Source organism: Parasteatoda tepidariorum, chromosome 1 (genome assembly GCF_043381705.1).
Source record: "Parasteatoda tepidariorum isolate YZ-2023 chromosome 1, CAS_Ptep_4.0, whole genome shotgun sequence".
NCBI lineage: Eukaryota > Metazoa > Arthropoda > Arachnida > Araneae > Theridiidae > Parasteatoda > Parasteatoda tepidariorum.
Window position 1 is genome coordinate 38,518,308 of NC_092204.1, and position 18,331 is coordinate 38,536,638.

Here is an 18,331-nt window from a genome sequence, read left to right on the forward strand (position 1 = left end):
ACAGGTGACTGCTTCTAAATCAAGATTGTGATTAGCAGTGGAAGGCAATTCTGTATCTTTTGCAGCACAATTCACTGAAGGAAGAAAAAAATTATCCTTGGCACATATTAGTTATTCTGGTAATTGAATAATTTGCTCAAAGTGATTTAAAACAAAAAAAACTTGCCAGCAGTAATATTTACACACCCAGAATTTGATGTACACATTTCATTGGTAAAAAGACACATGAGCAGGGATGTGTCATGTTCAAAATATACTTTTTCTAAAACGCCGATTTAAGTAAAAATTTGTTCAGAAGGTCTTGTTCAGGAATTTCCAACTTACGTGAGGTCGGGGGCCGCAATTAAAAACACCAGTCAAATGGCGGGCCGCAACTTAATCAAAATTTTATATAGGACTCTTTAATGTTTGAAGGAACATTAAATATTACTGTCAGATATTTATCAAGTTGTACAAAACGAAAGTATTGAATTACAAATAATAAAAAATATTTTCTTGGATGCAAGGCCTGAGAAATAAATTTTTTGTACCGTTGGTATGTTAAATTTCACAGAAACGAAGAATTTAGATTTTTTTTAAAACGAAGTATTTTAAACCCATATAGATTTTTTACAAAAATTGACAACTAATATATTTTAGTACGCGGGACACAAAAAAAGGCTTCGCGAGCCGGATGCGGCCACCTGGCCGCCAGTTGGTAACAACTGTTATAGACCAGGAGTTTCCAACTTACATGAGGTCGGGGGCCGCAATTAAAAGCACCAGTCAAATTGCGGGCCGCAACTTTATCAAAATTTTATATAGGGCTCTTTTATGTTTGAAGGAACATTAAATATTACCGTCAGGTTTTTATTAGGCTGTTCAAAACAAAAGTCTTGAATTACAAATTAAAATAAGAAGTAGATTTTTAAAAATATTTAATTGCATATTAAGAAATTCTGGCTACAATAACTTTAATGTGCACCTATGTATCAAACAATTAATGTGAAACAGATATCAAATTGTTAAGACATAAACTTAAAAGTATTTAAAACCTATATAGATTTTCTACGAAAATTGTCCTCAAGAAATGACAAATAATATATTAATAACACAAAAAAAAAGGCTTCACGGTCCGGATAAGGCCCGCGGGCTGCCAGTTGGAAACCACTGGTCTAGATCAAGTGGGAAATCGAATATTAAATGCATTAGAAAATTTTAGCTTTGCATTATTCTACTTTTTTGTAGGGCTGGTGTGTTATACGTCCTACACAAGTTCTTGTGGGTTAAATGTCTTTTTAAGTTAATGGAGGAGATATTTTGGCTCCTATCTTAAGGCTTTTCTACTATTTCATATTTATATACTTTTCAATAACGGAAAATGAGACTGTCCAAAGAAAAAATATCCACTGCTTAGGTTTATTAAGCACTTTTTAGTAATTGGTTGATATTTCTAATAGCTATATCCCATGCATTAAAACAAGTTTCCAGGAAGTGTGCGTTTTTCTTGTAGTTCTTGCCAAAGATATGAAGTTTTTGAACATTAACTCCTATCAGAAAATGAGAATGATATTAAGTCTAGCAAAAATATAAAACTTCTCAATTTTTTATTACCAAGCATTCAGCTTATATTCAAAGTATAGTTTAATATTTCAAAAAGGAGAAGAATGATTAATATTTTGTGGGATAGATTAACAAACTGACGTTGTCGAAATTGCCGAAACTTTACCAGGTTCTACAAATTTGATGAGTGTTGCACAGTGTACTTGTTATTAAAATATTGTAAAAATATACTTAGAAGTTCCCACGTTCAGAAATATTTTTCTGGAAATTTAAAAGGGAGGACTAATATCTTAGAGAAAATTTTAAATGCCTTTTTAATACTATTATGACAATAGCTAAAACCTATTATTGCAAGTGAAGTTCTAGCATAAGTTAGAAGCGCATCTTGCAATAATCAGTAAAGCTGTATTTAGAAGTATCGTAATAGTTTTTGCCCATGAAAGTAACATGATATTTTGAATAAGGTTATTATTTTAATAAACTAATAATGTTATCACAATATATGTTTATTAATAGAAATATAGCACAGTCACCTCCACTTAATTGCGTATCGCATAATGGAATAACCCGCTTATATGTACGTATAAAATTTTATGGAGCCAGATTATTTTGCATGAAATTAATGTTAAATTTCTTTATTTAAACGATTATTTACCTGCTTAATTGTATAATAAAGTGATAACGAAGTGGAAAGAAGAAAAAAAAACGATTGTAAATAATATTCGCTAACTAGAAAGGAATTTCCGCTTTTCAGTTAAGAATATAATACGCGGTCACTTCAATAGACAATAATAATAGGGACTTAAGATCATTTCTTACTCAAAGCAAGTGTCAGGAGATTGATTAATAATTATTCAAATCTTCCTGTAGTTATACAGTAAACAAGTTATTTTTTTAAAAAAAAAAAGCTTTTTTTGGTAGGTACTTTATTTACGTCGCTCTGGAGCTGCACAATGGGCTATTGGCGACGCTCTGGGAAACATTCCTAATGATGATCCAAAGACATGCCATCGCAATTTGATCCTCTATAGAGGGGATGACTCCCCTGCTTTGGTAGCCCAACGACCTGCGCTCGAAATCGAGCACTTTACGGTATAACAGTTTAATGAGGACCGGTACCGCGTACCCTCGGTCCTTACGCAGACTAATCAAAATGGTCAGCTAGTGATGCTTGACTTCAGTATTCTAACGAGAAACGTGTCCTTACGATCAGTCCTCTGAGGGACAACTTTTTTTTGGAGACATTTCACTCATACACCAGATAGAAAAATGTAAATATTGTTTAGATTTTGTAACGTTAACAAAGCTGTAATTTTTAATTGTTTATGTTTTATAAAATGAGTTTATTATCTCAAAACATTATACTATGTGTTACATATCATTTCAAGGTAAAATTTCATGAACACGAAGCTTTTAAGATTGACTAAAGGACTCTTATAGTCGAATAATTTGCTTATTTTAATACAGTTGGCTCAAACCAATGATATTCTTTTTCAGCGGTTCTGACTGAATAGATGGTTTAAGCTAGGCTTGTAACGAATAATGCGATCGCTTAGCCCAGATCATTTAATTGAAAAAAGAAGTTATTACAAATTCAGTTTGTTTTAATCTTTAGATTAGGAGATTTTGGAGAATTGCATCCATCTTAACGTATATTTGTAATTTAGATGTGGTATTCAAATTTTGTCAGATGATGATCTTTAATACACGGATCTTTAAATTAATTAGAGACATAAGCCCAACTCAAGATTAATTTGAAAAAAAAAACTCCATAAGAAATTTTAAGATTGCTTTTCGGAATAATTTCAATGAACTTTCAAATAACTTCAAAATTGTAATATTAAAATTTCAAGATGTAGGGGTTCCAATTTAACTAATTCATTTTATAACTAATTTCGGACTTCAAAAAATTAAAATCTAACGATATTTTAATTTTTTGTAAGGAAAATTTTCTTTCATTTAAGTATTTTCAGAATTAATGTAACGTTTCAGAATTAGAACTGTTAGTAATTTATATACATCAATAATGTAATAGAACGAATTTTTTCACAAAAAAAAAGCTTATATAAGGCTGTAATTTAATTTTGAAGACTAAGTGTGAAAACGTAAAATGTTTTTTAGTTGAAACATAATTTAACCTTATAATTAACATAAATTGATATAGTAAGTTCTTATCAACTGACACATAAAAACAAAATTCGTTGTAAATCTCAAAAGCCATTTTTTTTCCTGTGCGGCAATGTTCGGATAAAAAAGGTTATGAAACGCTATTTTAATGCTTGGTACGTAATCTATAAAACCTGTCTTGAAATTTCAGAGAATTTTGTTACTGTAAATATTTAAAGTAGCAAAAAGATATGAATAAATAAATAAATCAGAACCTTTTTAAAATTAAAATTTTATTTAACATTACTTTTCGTTAACTTTTATTTAAATACAGTATAGTTTAATGAAATTTAACAACAAAAATCGATGTTAACACTAGGGAATATGCTTGAATCCATAAACGTCAACCTCGGCTAACTGTAGAACGTTTGCTTCATTCTCAGGACAATCACCGCAGAATTTCACTATCTGAACACTGATATAGCGACCATGGAGTGGACATGGCAAGCAGATGAACTTACTGACAACGGCATCACCTATCCCACCTCCTACGTGTTCACCACACAATGAATTTTCCTCAAAAATAATGTCATCCCATTTCTTGTTCAGTTTCACGTTTCCAACTCGAACTTGAATGTCGTGTAAACGGAAAGCTTAAAGAAAGAAGCTAATATTATTTTATAATCAGTGCATAAATTCCATGATGATATTCATCACATGAAATAGTGATCAGCAACTTATTTAAGAAAAGTAACTAGCTTTGAATTTCAGAACATTTTTACGTTAAGTACGTTTAAGAAAAACAAAAAGAACGCAGCTGTTTTTATTAGAATTGAAGGATGGGGATAGAGCTCCAAAAATCAATCAATCATGTCGTTTTCGTACTGATACTAAGCGGTGGTTAAAGCACTAAGCTTTCATCGTGAAGGTCCGGGGTTCTTATCTCTCGCTGTTTTAAGCTCACCCATGTTTAGATCTATGGGTTTCAGCTTGTCTTGGAAATAAATCTATTTGGGAAAAGAAAAGTGGGTTACAAAGAGGAACACTGCTGACCTCCATCCACCATCATGCTATTGAACTTAAAATCGGTACGCCTTAACCTCAATGATTCTTTTAGTACATAATTAGTTGCTGCGAAAGCTATTACACGTGTAACTAAGTGTCAACTTATACTTGTAATAATTAATTGCTGACAATAGTTTTGGGAAAAATAAAACAGTTATCATGAAGAAGAAAAAAATTGTCATCCATATTGTGACTATATTTTAAGCAAAGCAACTACGCTTAACCAATTAACAAAAAAATTCGCGAAATTAAAATTATTTTGACATTTGCTGACAGTGATGCAATCTATATTGATTTTTAAGACATGAAAATATTTCTTTAAACTATGTAATTTTAAATTGCAAAATTTAAAATTTGAACCAGATCGGTTGAAAAGTTTCCAAAAAATGAAAAAAGTCTTATTCAGTTTTTATTTCTTAGTAATTATTTGACCGAATTCGCTTACATCTTAAATTTTGCTATTTTTAATTAAGTAGTTTAACATTACGTGAAAATGGTAATGCTTTAAATTTTAAAAATTGTTATTTTATTATTAAATAAAATATTAGTAAACTAATCTCTTCTGTCTGTTTTTATTAAGTATAATTACATTACATTTTTAAATTTGATTTTTGCAAAAATCATCATTGACTTTTCAAAACATAAATTAAAGTTTTTTTTAACTTAAAAATTCTTGATTTTTTTAAATAAGCTTGCAATGTGGGATCTAGAAGAATTTTTCCAGACCCCGAGACGATGGAAAAGTTCTTTACCCCATGAAAAATAGTCACTTGTATATAACCACTCTTCTGTATTAAGGCACTCTATTTAAACCTTTAAATAGAGTGTCTTTATAATATTGCCTTTCCTAACATATTCTTAGTATTTCCTTCCCTAATATTTAATTATTTATTTTGCTCAGTGCATCCTTATTTTTGAGGCATTTTCAGAGTGGCACATAGCATCGGTACATTCCTATGTTTATAGATCTAACAATTTCATAAAATTTGGAAAACATTTCAGTTATTTTTGTTACTATAATTTTAAATCGTATTTAGAGTAGTCAAATTTTTACCCCAGTTTCTTCGGTTCAGAATGTAAATTCCTGTTACGACGTATTCTTCTTCCATATCAACTTGCCACCATGGCCAGGGTTCAGAATCAGATCCGTCCATCGTGTGGGCAAAGTATGGCTGAAGGAAGCCCTCGACATTTCTGTTTCCGTCATTTGCCCTGTCTGCTGTATATTTCACGTTCTTTAATCGATAGGTTGAGCTTTGGTAGGAAGGCTTTGCTAAAGCCAGACTCTCTGAAAATAATATTCTAGTTTGAAATCAGCAGATTCTGAAATATATGCTACATTTCACTAGTTTCTTTATGTTTGATGAAAGAAAAAAAAAGACTAAAAGCAACAGATAAATAATTTTTTTTTCGCCATGCGTCTTTACCGTTTCACATTCTAACGCAAAATACTTACAGGGTTAGGTAATAGTAATAGTAGCTAATTTACGTCACACTAGAACTGCCCAATGGGTTAGTGGCAACGGTCTGGGAAACATCCCTGAGGATGATCCGAAGACAATTCATTATTTTCATCCTCTCGCACACAATGATTCACAGTTCTGATTCTCTGCAGAAGTTGTGGCACCCCTGCTTCGGTAGCTCGACGACCTGCACACGAATTCGAGCACTTTACAGTATAACAGTTTAAGGAGGACAAATACCGCACACCCTCGATCTTTTTCGCAGGTTAATCAAAGTGGTCACCCACCCGCACACTGACCGCAGCCAGTGATGTTTGCCTTGAGTGATCTGCCGAAAACCGTATCTTAACTATCAGTCAACTGCGGGACTACAGGATGCAATTAGAGTCACACAATAAACCAGAAGTACCTAATACGCAGGTTTTACACTATGTAATTTGACCTGCTATTTAATATTGTTACTTAATTTAAAGGCAACGTCATGAAAAAAGCATTTTAATAGCTTTTGTATACGTCAACTATGCCGTCGAACGGTCAACGTGTTTGACTCCCAAGCCAATGTTTGCAGGTTTGAATCCAGTTCAGGGCATGGATGTTTGTCTTTGTGTGCATGGTCCTCTGTTGAGTTATGTGTGGATGTGACCCACCCTATGAATGGGTCTGGGGCAGTAAAGTGTGGGTAATGTTGCTCGCCTCCGAACCTTATGTTCACAGAGCCTCGCCGGGTAACGTTAAATGAGGAACAGTTCCGGCATCTTCGAACGATTGGCGTCTGCTAAGCGACATTCTTAAATGATGCTAAGTCGGATGATATTATAGTACTTCTTAAACTTGATTTGAGTCCTTCGGGGGAAATACGAGTGCCCAGTGCTCGATTTGGAGGTGCAAAGGTTGTAGACTTTGAGCTTACAGGGACCACGCAGAATTTTATCGTGTACCAAATATATATCTTATTTGTTGATTGATTTAAAACATAAAATATTTGCGATACATCATGCTGAAAAAATGTAAACCCATATTTATTTCAAATTTTGTAAGTTCATGTTTCCAGATCTTTAGGAAAGAAACGGAACACACTATTTGTTAAATTTAAAGGTCTCCTCGAGTCTTATAATAAATTAGACTTGCGGGTATCAACGAAAAATGATCAGTGATCTTTATGATCGTTCCTCCTTTTTCTCGAACCCGCCCCCTCCCACGTCATACTTGCTTACATATCGTTTGATAAATTTGGAGAGTACGTTTAGCGCAGTAAAGCCCGTACCGTCTCTTGTGCTATTAAACAATTTTTAATTTAACTCAGCTAAAGCACTTTGCTCAGAGAATGAATAATTTTGTTATTTCCCATAATCCTTTTTATTTTTCGAATATTATGTATTACCTACTAAATCTTAATCTAATATACACCGAAGAGCCATTACATTATTACCACCCTCCATCTATAACAATGAGCTCACCCAGGTTTTCATGGTTTCTTGATGTTTTCATGGGGCACATTAGGACCCATAATCCTCATAGAACAATCCCTGACATCTGTAAGCTACTTGAACATAGTTGCAGACCAGGTTCACTCATTAATGGCAACAGTTTTCCTGCAAGGGATGGTGTTTACCAACAGGATAATGCACCATGTCATAAGGGTCGAATCGTCATGGATTGGTTTGAGGAACATTCTAGTGACTTTCAAGTCATGTCTTGGCCCCCAAATTCACCTGACCTTAATCCAATAGAGCATTTGTGGTCCTACTTGGAAAACCAAATTCGTGCTGCCACGCTACCCCCTCGCAATGTGAGGGAATTGCAGGAGCAGTTGGTGAGCGCTTGGTACCAGATACCTCCTACTACCTATCAGCACCTTGTGGAATCAATGCCCCGGCAGTTTTGAGGGCAAAAGGTGGTCCTACATGTTATTAGCAGGGTAGTCATAATGTAATGGCTCTTCGGTTTACATACAGGTAATGACTTCCATTTATTTATCTATATCGCTGGGTTACAGTACACTTATACTAACATAATAAAATTAAACTATTTCAAATTCTGTAATTTCATTTCAGATACACCCCTTTAGCTAAAAAATAAATTAAATATTTTGTTTAATATATTTTATCATTCGTAATATTAAAATGATTCATTAAAATATTTTTAAAAAATTAGAAACAACAGATTGAAAATAATAAATAAGAAAAATTTTAGTTTTAAAAAGTAGCAAGTAAGAGATTTTATTTAAAAAGAACTAACAAATCTTCCATAATCTAGCATAAAGAGTTGAAATTAAACTATGCATATCATTTATATTTAGTGATAATATTTATCGATAAGCTGAGCAACTTTCAAAATATGTTAATAACTCAGTTTGTGCTTGTAGGATTGTACGTTAGTTCCTAATAAATAAAATAAATAAATAAATGAAAAAGGAAAAAAAAAGCCTCTAACCAAATATTTCAATATATTCAGTAGTCTGTATAAATGGAATATATGTTATCTTCACTCTATTCATTATCAACTGATGGAAAAGTCATATTTAAAATTTTTCTAGAGTTCCTTTCACTCTTTTAGTTTCAGTTTCAGCCATATCCTTTGTCAATCTTTTAATACTAATTTTAAAATACAGTCGGACCTCTATTTAACGAAGTCGCTAAATCCCGATAAGTTCGTTATATGGAAAATTCGCTAAATAGAAAATCACATTTTGAAATACTTAAACAACGCAAAACAGGTTTTAAATTCATAAACACTAGACATAATTTAAATAGCAATTGATACACCTTTATCTTGTAAACTAGTATCTACTATTTATTTTATAAATCTTAACCATAAAAGAAATCTGCATGAAAGCAAGAATAGAGCAAAACATTATTCAGTGTTACACTATCATGCTACATACATTTTAAACATACATTACCACATACGTTCTTAAATTTTATTGCTACTGATAAAATCAGTTAATTTTGTCTGAGTTTTTCGCTTAAAATGCGAACAAAAAGAGAAACGGATTTTACTACTTTCTCTAAAACTTAATTGGTTTCAAAAATTAATTCAAGGTCATTTCCCCCATAAAATGCGTTAACAAGTTTGAAATGTTCCTAGATATTTTGAGAAGTAGGGAAAGTGGATCTCAAAGAAAAGTTCACTAAATAGAAAATTCACTTCGCTATTTGGAAGATATTTTGCGAAGAAATTTCCAAATTAATTATTCCAAATTACGAAGAAATTTCTCGAAAAGAAATCGCAAAATAGAGAAATTCACAAAATAGAAGTTCGTTAAATAGAAGTCCGACTGTATAAAGAAATCCATAAATTTCAAAGTTGCCATTTAGCCTTGTTAATTACTTCAAAATTAATTTCTCTTTTTTTAATTTTAAGTTATTAAATTTTTTTATTTCTTTTAAACTTGGCTCTCTTATTAAAAATGTAAGGAAGAATGTAAATCATGAACTCAGTTTTTAATATTATGAAATGAATATCCCTTGTTTGGACCTCCCGAGGGTGAAGGTTAAAGAGGAAAATTTGGAATCAACTGAACATTCCTTACACCTTAGAGCCTCACCTTGGAGCCTTGAGGCTAGAGCAGCAGGAAGATAGAGCATTTTCAGTTTGATTTTACCATTTTCGTCTGCCTGTTTGCTATAATACATCAAGAGAAATCACGAAGAACCTTTATTTAATTTATTTTATTTTTGATATTCAAAGTTGCCTCTGTGGTCATATATTTACAAAAAAGTTTTTTTTTTAAGTCAAATTGTAAAATAGTTAGGTCTCTTGGAATGGGCCTGAAGTCTCATTTTCTTGAGGGGAAAAACTTAAATTTTATACAAATATTAGGTTTCAAGTTTAAAAATGTAAATTAATTGCAAAAAGAGTTATGCATGAAATGTAACATTTAGGTCTACCGGAATTTACATCAAAAACTTTATCTTACTCGTAAGTAACATTAAAGCAAGACGAGAAAACTTAATTTAACTCGTAAATAACATTAAAGCAAGACGAGAAAACTTAATCTTACTCGTAAATAACATTAAAGCAAGACGAGAAAACTTAATCTAACTCGTAAATAACATTGTTAACAATGCTTAGGTTAACTAAGCATTGAGGTGAAAACAAATAGACATGCGTAATTGTTAATAAAAAACAAGGTTTTTCTATAGATTCTATAATTCTTGAATAATACATTTCATATAGAGTGCTTAAATAAATAAATTAGCTACTTAATAAATAAAAAAAATGTATTTCATTTTGAGTAACTTTTGATTTAAGGATCGGATTCTTCACGTTCTATGACTCAGTCTTAATCGTTCGAGGGGTTGGCGTCTACTAATTAATTAGGGCAGGCTATATTTTAAGTTACGGAATCTGAGACAAAAACGTATGTTCTCTGCATATACATACCTTTTTTTTTAGTGGATTTAGATTTTTGACTCCCAAAATGTAGAAGGAAATATGCAAAATATAGTCCCAATAGTTAGATCAGGAGAACTATCCAAATTTTGGGCCCTTTAATGTTAATTTTACTTTTTGTGTATTTCGCCATATCTCCAGAACTTTTAAAGCAAAATGAAAAGTTTTTGTACACAATTATAAAATTCGTTTACTTAAAAATAATTCCATAAAAAAATAATTTTAGGAAATATTTTTAATTTTTTAAAATTATTTATTAAAAGAAAGGTCGAAAAAGTTTTGAATTGTAAGGTATATATATATATATACTTTTTTAAAGAATGTAATTATACGTTGCAATATATTAAATTTGTGCGAAATCGACCGAAAAGTTCATTAGAAATCTAATTTTAAAAAAGTCGATATTTTTAAAATTCGACAGATTTCTCTAGAATTTTGTATTTTCCCATTTAATTTTAATTCTTACCATTTATTAATTATTATAATTTACTTTTATATCCCTAATAAATGAAACTTTAAAAGCTTATTCCGAAAGGCCTAAATATTTAGGTCAATATTCGATCAGTGTGATATTTTTTTATCGACTTGAAATTCTGAATTTGTAAAAAAAAATTGACCTGATACACTATAACGTACCTTATTTCTTCAAGCTAACAGTGATCAATCTCATTTATATTTGAAAATTAATATTGTTGCATTATCCGGTTTAAAAAATTGTTTTGATATTTAAATTATTTAAAATGTTTTATTGTGTAAAGTAGGAATAACTAATTGTTACTATCCGTTCATTAACAGATAAAAATTACCAAAAGGAATTATAACCTATAGTTTGATTTTGTTTCGTGAAAAGATTCGATAGCAAATGTGAGGCTAGAATTATAAACTTACCGGTTTCCAAAGTCTCCTTGTACTTAGCCTGAAATTAAAAAAAATAATTACATTTCAAAAAATGAAGGTGCCGAAAGAATTAAAGAATTTTTAATACATTTTAGTTTTGGTAATTTTAAATAAAAAAAAAAGTAAATTTCAGATTCACTATTTATGTATTATAAGCATTGCATTGAAAAAAGGGGATAGTAGCAACTTTAAATAACTATTAACCTAATATTTTGATTTTCGCTCATTTAGATATGATCATCATAACATGAAATGTTTGTTTTAAAGCTCTGAGCCTTACAAATATATTGTACTTTCTTTAAATAATCGTACATTTTTACAAATGGAATGTGAGAGTGATCTAGTTTGATAAATATTGAGTTGCTCCGACAGTAATTTCGTTTTTTTCTGTTTTGTTTCAAACAGTGGACTTAATTATATTTTTCCATGGACTCCCATAGACCATATCAGACTTAAGCCGCATATATTTTGACATTTGATATACTATTAGCAAGGCTTGCTTGTGAAAAAGTTTGATTGATTCGACGTAGTAGTTGGTGCTTTTTCTTACATGGAAAGTGAAATGCAGAATTTCTGGCATATTTTACTTTTATACTGTCGCAAAGGTAAAAATTCTGTTCAAAATAAAAAAAATAAAAAAAACAATTAGAAGACTTACGGCTGCATAGTAGACAAAACCATCAGGATTTAGAATATTAGGATTACTCTGGTTGGTAAAAACTTCACAGACGCCACTTCCTGTGTTGGAAATTCTGTAATATAATTGTTTAAATTATTTATAGAGCTACAGAATCAATAACTTTAAAAGTTTTCTCTGTTTAAAAATACTGTGTGAATATTAATGAAATAAGATTATTAATAATCAACTGCTGCAATTTTTCACTACTGAAATTTTTTTAATTTTCTTTATTTTTCTACATTTTCTGTCTTATGAGTAACTGCTAATGAAAAGTTTTATGTTACAGTATTCATGCAAGTAACACTGGATTATAAATTTTTTGTTGCATTTACGCAAGCACTATATCTTGCCTATTGTGGAGACTTGGAATTTCACTTGAGATGGGAGATTTGGGATTTCAAATTTAGAATTAGATTTGCTCCTGAAGCTACATTTTTTTGAAAATAAATTTAATTTTTAGTCTTATTTTTTTTGTCGAAATGTACAAATTAAAAAATGTTTTGTATTACAAGGGGTCGTATAAATATTGCGATTAACTTCTAAGAGGAGTTAGGCACATCATTGATTAAAATTGCATATGAAACCATATACGCGGCTAGGGGCTCTTCGCTATTATGACCTGTTCAGAAGCGCACAAAGAAACAGTTCATAATAGGGAAATTATAATAGGTTTCTATGCAATTTTAATCCTGATAATGTGCCTTAACTCCCACACTTGTGTGATCCCCTGTTATAAAAAAAAACCTTCCTTATTTGAACATTTCGACAAAAAATAGATTAAAAATGCAATTTAAAAAATTTGTAGCTTGGAAGTAGAAACCGATTGCTGATTTTGAAATCAGTGATACGAAAGTATCTAAAAGCTGATTAAAAAAAATCTCATGCAAGAGAATAAAAAAATTGTTTTCTAGAGTAATCTGCACTCAAATATTTCAAAAATAAACAATTGAAAAGTTTTTTTTAATTTGATAGAAGTGTCTAAAAAATTATGGACTAAAACTTCTAATAAAATATATAAGGCTTTTTATTATAGAACTGAAACAATTGTGTTCCTTTTTTGTGACATTATTTCAACCCTTTCGTGTTGTGTAACTTTATTCCTACAGCACAAAGTTAAACTTTTTTTTTCATTTTGGACTCAATAAACTTTATTTTTGAAAAGAATATTCAACTAAATCTCTTAAATGGTACTTCTTATTTTAATAAGCTACACTATAATTTGTGTTCACAAACCTGGCACAGATGCATGATGGGGTTTGTTGACATCTTCCCATGCAGGCTGCAACTTCTACTCTTTCTGGTATCCGATGGATTCCTAATCCCTTTTCTCGCTTTCCACTTGTTCGCACATAAGCCAGTGGTGTAGGAGCTACCTGTTAGAAGATATAGACAATCTAATCACACTGAAACGTAAGAATTAGCAATGAGAGCACCATTTACAAAATTAAAAGCGTGAGTGTTAACGTATTATAAATTTCGAAATGATTTTATGGAGGCATTAAGTTCCAATTGTAGAATATCACACAAAAGCATAGGTTTTTCCATTTTTATTAAAGTGAATAAACATTGAAATTTCTCTGCACGCTTAATGTATCTAGACAGTAAACAGAGAAATTATTATTTTTCAAATAAAAATTAAATTGTCAATCTTTAGCAGTTTCTAAGTGAACTTTTTTTTAGTGCTCAAAATTTTTTTTTCGTAAACTGACCAGCGCCCTCAAGAAATTAAAAAAAAACTGTTATTAAAACTTATATGCGAACATTACCGCTAACTGCTTTATCTTTTCAAAATAATATTCTTAGAATAGAGTTCCCCCACAGGAATTCCTTAACAGAAATAATTTTTTTAAATTGGTAACGAGGTAAGTTTTTAGAATGTTCTTTTAGAAATTATACTGCTAGTTATTTAATTTTTTGAGGACGCTGGCCATTTTATCGTAAAGGATAAGGTGACCAGCATCCTTTAAAAACCTTAAAAATGAATAAATAATTAATTAAAAATGAAATAATAATAGTAAAAAAACCTTGGTTGGGAAGCTAATGTAGTCGAGCGGAAGCAAATCGAAACTCCCTGAATAACTTTTGTTCTAAGATGTGCTGCAAATAATTAGATGGTCTCAACATTTGTAAAAAATTTTAATTTTTAAAAGTGTCGACGACAATTTAAATAGAAAAATCAGACACAGAAACGTATCTTCTTCAACAAATAAAAAAAAAACTACTTTAAAAGTGAATTTTTTTATGCGAGGGTAAAATAAATTGTGTGAAACTCTCGCTTCGAATTCATTTTCATTAATTCGCTTCCGGTGATTCATACAAGAATCCCAATAAACAACCCGAGATCTTTTCAATTTATGACGTAGCAAATTTCACTATTAAATTACAACTAAAGCGTAAATATTTGTATTAAATTTGTTCCTATTCTAAACAAATACCGGTTTTGAAATGGGCTCGATGTTAACTAGGGCTTTATACAAACACGAACAAGCATATAGTCTGTCTATGGAAAGAGCTCCTCTCACCATTCGTCTGAAGCAGTGGCGGTGACTATGGTTACGAGGCGTAACAATTTCAGGTAGGGGTGTTTGGTCAATATTTAAGACATGTTTTAGCTCTGGACGGTGAGAGATAAGGAATCAAGGGAGAGAGAAGCTTCCCTCTATTTCCATAACAGCAGAGAGTCTTAAACTTTGTGGAGAAGGAGTTCTTTCCATAGACAAATTACAGCTAGCTACGTAACAGAACAGGTTGAACTCCTTTCCTTAATTCGAAGATTAACAAAAGTTGAGGTAAATATATGCAAATAAAAGGAAACAGTTAAGCCCATCACGCGTTGTTTATTCCGATATTATTGTATTCATTTTTCATATGAAGCATACAAATAATAAAAAGAAACAATATGCTTTTTTTCACTTTTGAAAATATGTTCGTGCTATTAAATAAAATTCGCTAAAGTTAAGGTTCTTTTTTCCCAGGATGGCAACGAGAAAAGTAACCTGTTAAAAAAAAAATTCTATGTCGAGAATCAAGTCTTGTGTGAATATAAACTTTCAATGGGTACTTACCACAGAATGAATGAATATTATAAATATTGCTGATAAATAAAGTTGTATTTCTTTACTCCAGTCCATTTTCTTTTTCCTTTTTCATTGAATCTAAAAATATCAAAACGCAAATTACTCCCTAAGAAAAATCATGATACTGATCGTTGGGAAAAATGGTCAAAGTTGAGTCCGCTTTATCTGGTTGTAAGTATACCGTGTCCATTTCAAACTGACATTCGAAATATTGTCAGTTCATCTATAGCTATGGAAAGGTTGCTGCATCTTTATATTTTCAAAGACTCGTTTTATTTTTCTCGCTTGTTATGATTTTATAGTCATTGGAGCAAACTGTTTATTACAGCTAAATAATACGCATTTGAAAGATTTACAAATTTTAAATATTGGAATCCATGCTTGAAGAATGCATTAAGTTTGAAGAAGGGAAATATGAGTTACCCCCTATGTGCACTCATTTTTTGACATGCCGTCTATAAGGCATCCTAATTTATATTATTTTGTCAAAACTATTAAAAATAATGCGTGACTTAAAAATTATTTGCAACGGATGTTATTTTAATTAAAGTTGATTAAATTGATATTTTTACTCAATTGTATACTTACCTACCTTAACATGTAAATTAACCAGCGTGTGTTCATTTAATTGAATCTGGTTGACATAAGTAGCCACTTTGGAGGTTTTCTTTATTTAATTAACATTTTGCGTTAATAAAATATTTTTAAAACAGGAATTTGTCGAAAGGAAATTATCTAAAAAGTCTTTAGACTAGTCTGTCGTAATTACTATTAGTATATATATTTTTAATAATTTTGATAATTGATCGAATAAATATTCATCTAGTGTGCCTCTTTGCCCGTCTTTTCCAATGAGTTTATAAGCACTACTTATGTAAATTAATATCAATGGTATTCCGACAAATACGTATCTTGGGTTTGCAAGCTTACCTTATAAAAGTTACTTTATTTTGCATTCTTGTTAAAACATTATTTTTTCTTTTTATTTCCTCATTTTGTTTTTTTTCCCTTTTTTTTCTAATGAATGGGATTTAGTAATATAAATGATATTCAGATTTCTAAATTCTAAATTCACAGCGCGCAAAAAAAGAGGNCGTAATCAGACGCAGATCTAAAAAGTAAATGTTAAAATCAATCAAAATTTTGATCACACGTTTGTCATTGCCTAATTTATTTTCTGTGTTGTGTGCATCGCATTGCGTTGCATCTGAGTAAAGTTTTCGATCTATTCTCTAGGTTGTGCAGACCGTAACCCTGTCAAACCGTAACCTCAGGATTAATTAATTGAATTTTACATATCAGAACTTAGTTTTTTCCCTATGTTTTACTAATTGAAGATATTTTTTGACTGAAAGTAATTAAAGTAAGCCTTTTTATACATTTTATAACAATTTGACTTAATATTAAAATTTTTCAATTCATTTATGATACTAACAATTTTTGATGAAAAATAAAGGGTAAATATGGATGAAATTATTAAAAAGTAAAAATTGCTCAATAAAAGAAAAATAGTTTCAATAAGTTTATATGTTTATTAAATAAATGATACTTTTGCCGTTTTTATGATTTTTAATGAAATGTATATAAACCTAAAAAAATTTGTTCAAAAATTTAAATTTTTTGTTTATACTTATAAGGGCATCAAAGTTTTCGATGTTTCTGATTATTTTCCGATATTTTATACATTTTCAAACAATTCTGGAGGTGTAAAAATAGGGTGCCTATTATTTTTTATTATCAAAAGTTAAAGGTTTTAGAGATCTGCCCATATATCTTATTTGTTGATTGATTTATAACATAAAATATTTACGATACATCATGCTAAGAAAATTTAAACCCATATTAAATTATGTAAGTTCATGTTTCCAGTTCTTTAGGAAAGAAACGAAACACATTATTTGTAAAATTTAAAGGTCGGCTGGGGTCTTATAATAAATTAGGCTTACGGGTATCAACGAAAGATGATCAGTGATCTCTATGATCACTCCTCCTTTTTCTCGAACCCCTCCCCCTCGTCATACTTGCTTACATATCGTTTGATAAGTTTGGAGAGTACATTTAGCGCAGTGAAGCCCGTACCGTCTCTTGTGCTATTAAACAATTTTTAATTTAACTCAACTAAGGCACTTCGCTCAGAGAATGAACCATTTTGTTATTTCCCATAATCCTTTTTATTTTTCGAATATTCTATATCACCTACTAAATCTTAATCTAATATATATAATGACTTCCATTTATTTCTCTATATCGCTGGGTTACAGTACACTCATACTAACATAATAAAATTAAACTATTTCAAATTCTGTAATTTCATTTCAGATAAACACCTACAGCTTAAAAATAAATTAAATATTTTGTTTAATTTATTTTATCCTTCATAATAATAAAATGATTCATTAAAATATTTTTTAAAAAATTAGAAGCAACAGATTGAAAAGAATAAATAAGAAAAATTTTAGTTCTAAAAAGTACGAGATTTTATTAAAAAGAACTAACAAATCTTCCACAATCTAGCATAAAGAGTTGAAATTAAACTATGCATATCATTTATATTTAATGATAATATTTATCGATAAGCTGTGCAACTTTCAAAACGTTAATAGCTCAGTTTGTACTTGCTATTAATTAGATTTACGTTAGATCCTAGAAATTTTAAAATAAAATAAATAAATAAATGAGAAAGAAAATAAAAACAATCTAACTAAATATTTTAATATATTCAGTAGTCTGTATAAATGCAATATATGTTATCTTCACTTTATTCATTATCAACTGATGGAAAAGTCATATTTAAAATTTTTCGAGAGTTCCTTTCACTCTTTTAGTTATTTTTTTTAATTTCAAATTATTAAATTTTTTATTTCTTTTAAACTTGGCTCTCTTATTATAAATGCAAGGAAGAATGTAAATCGTGAACCAAATTTTCAGTATTATGAAACGAATGTCCTTGTTTGCACCTCTTGAGGGTGAAGGTTAAAGAGGAAAATTTGGAATCAACTGAACATTCCTTACACCTTGGAGCCTCATACATCTTGAGGCTAGAGCAACAGGAAGAGAGAGCATTTGCAGTTTGATTTTACCATTTTCGTTTACCTGTTTGCTATAAT

General features: G+C 30.3%; 1 protein-coding gene across 3 annotated transcripts in view; it reads right to left on the reverse strand.

The window, feature by feature from the left end:
* Positions 1-3,924: 3,924 nt before the first annotated feature.
* The window catches only part of LOC107447010 (uncharacterized), a 37,581-nt gene continuing 23,174 nt past the window's right edge, over positions 3,925-18,331 (reverse strand). For 2 of the 3 annotated variants that reach the window (XM_071178848.1, XM_071178851.1), the window contains exons 6-7: positions 5,768-6,001; positions 3,925-4,301 (exon numbers count right to left, since the gene is read on the reverse strand). In XM_071178848.1, coding sequence (XP_071034949.1) covers positions 4,024-4,301; positions 5,768-6,001 — 512 coding nt within the window. In that variant the 3' untranslated portion in view covers positions 3,925-4,023. Of the gene's footprint in view, positions 4,302-5,767; positions 6,002-11,459; positions 11,488-12,126; positions 12,221-13,380; positions 13,521-15,212; positions 15,331-18,331 lie in introns of those variants that run through there. The other variant, XM_043038898.2, reaches the window with a different exon arrangement.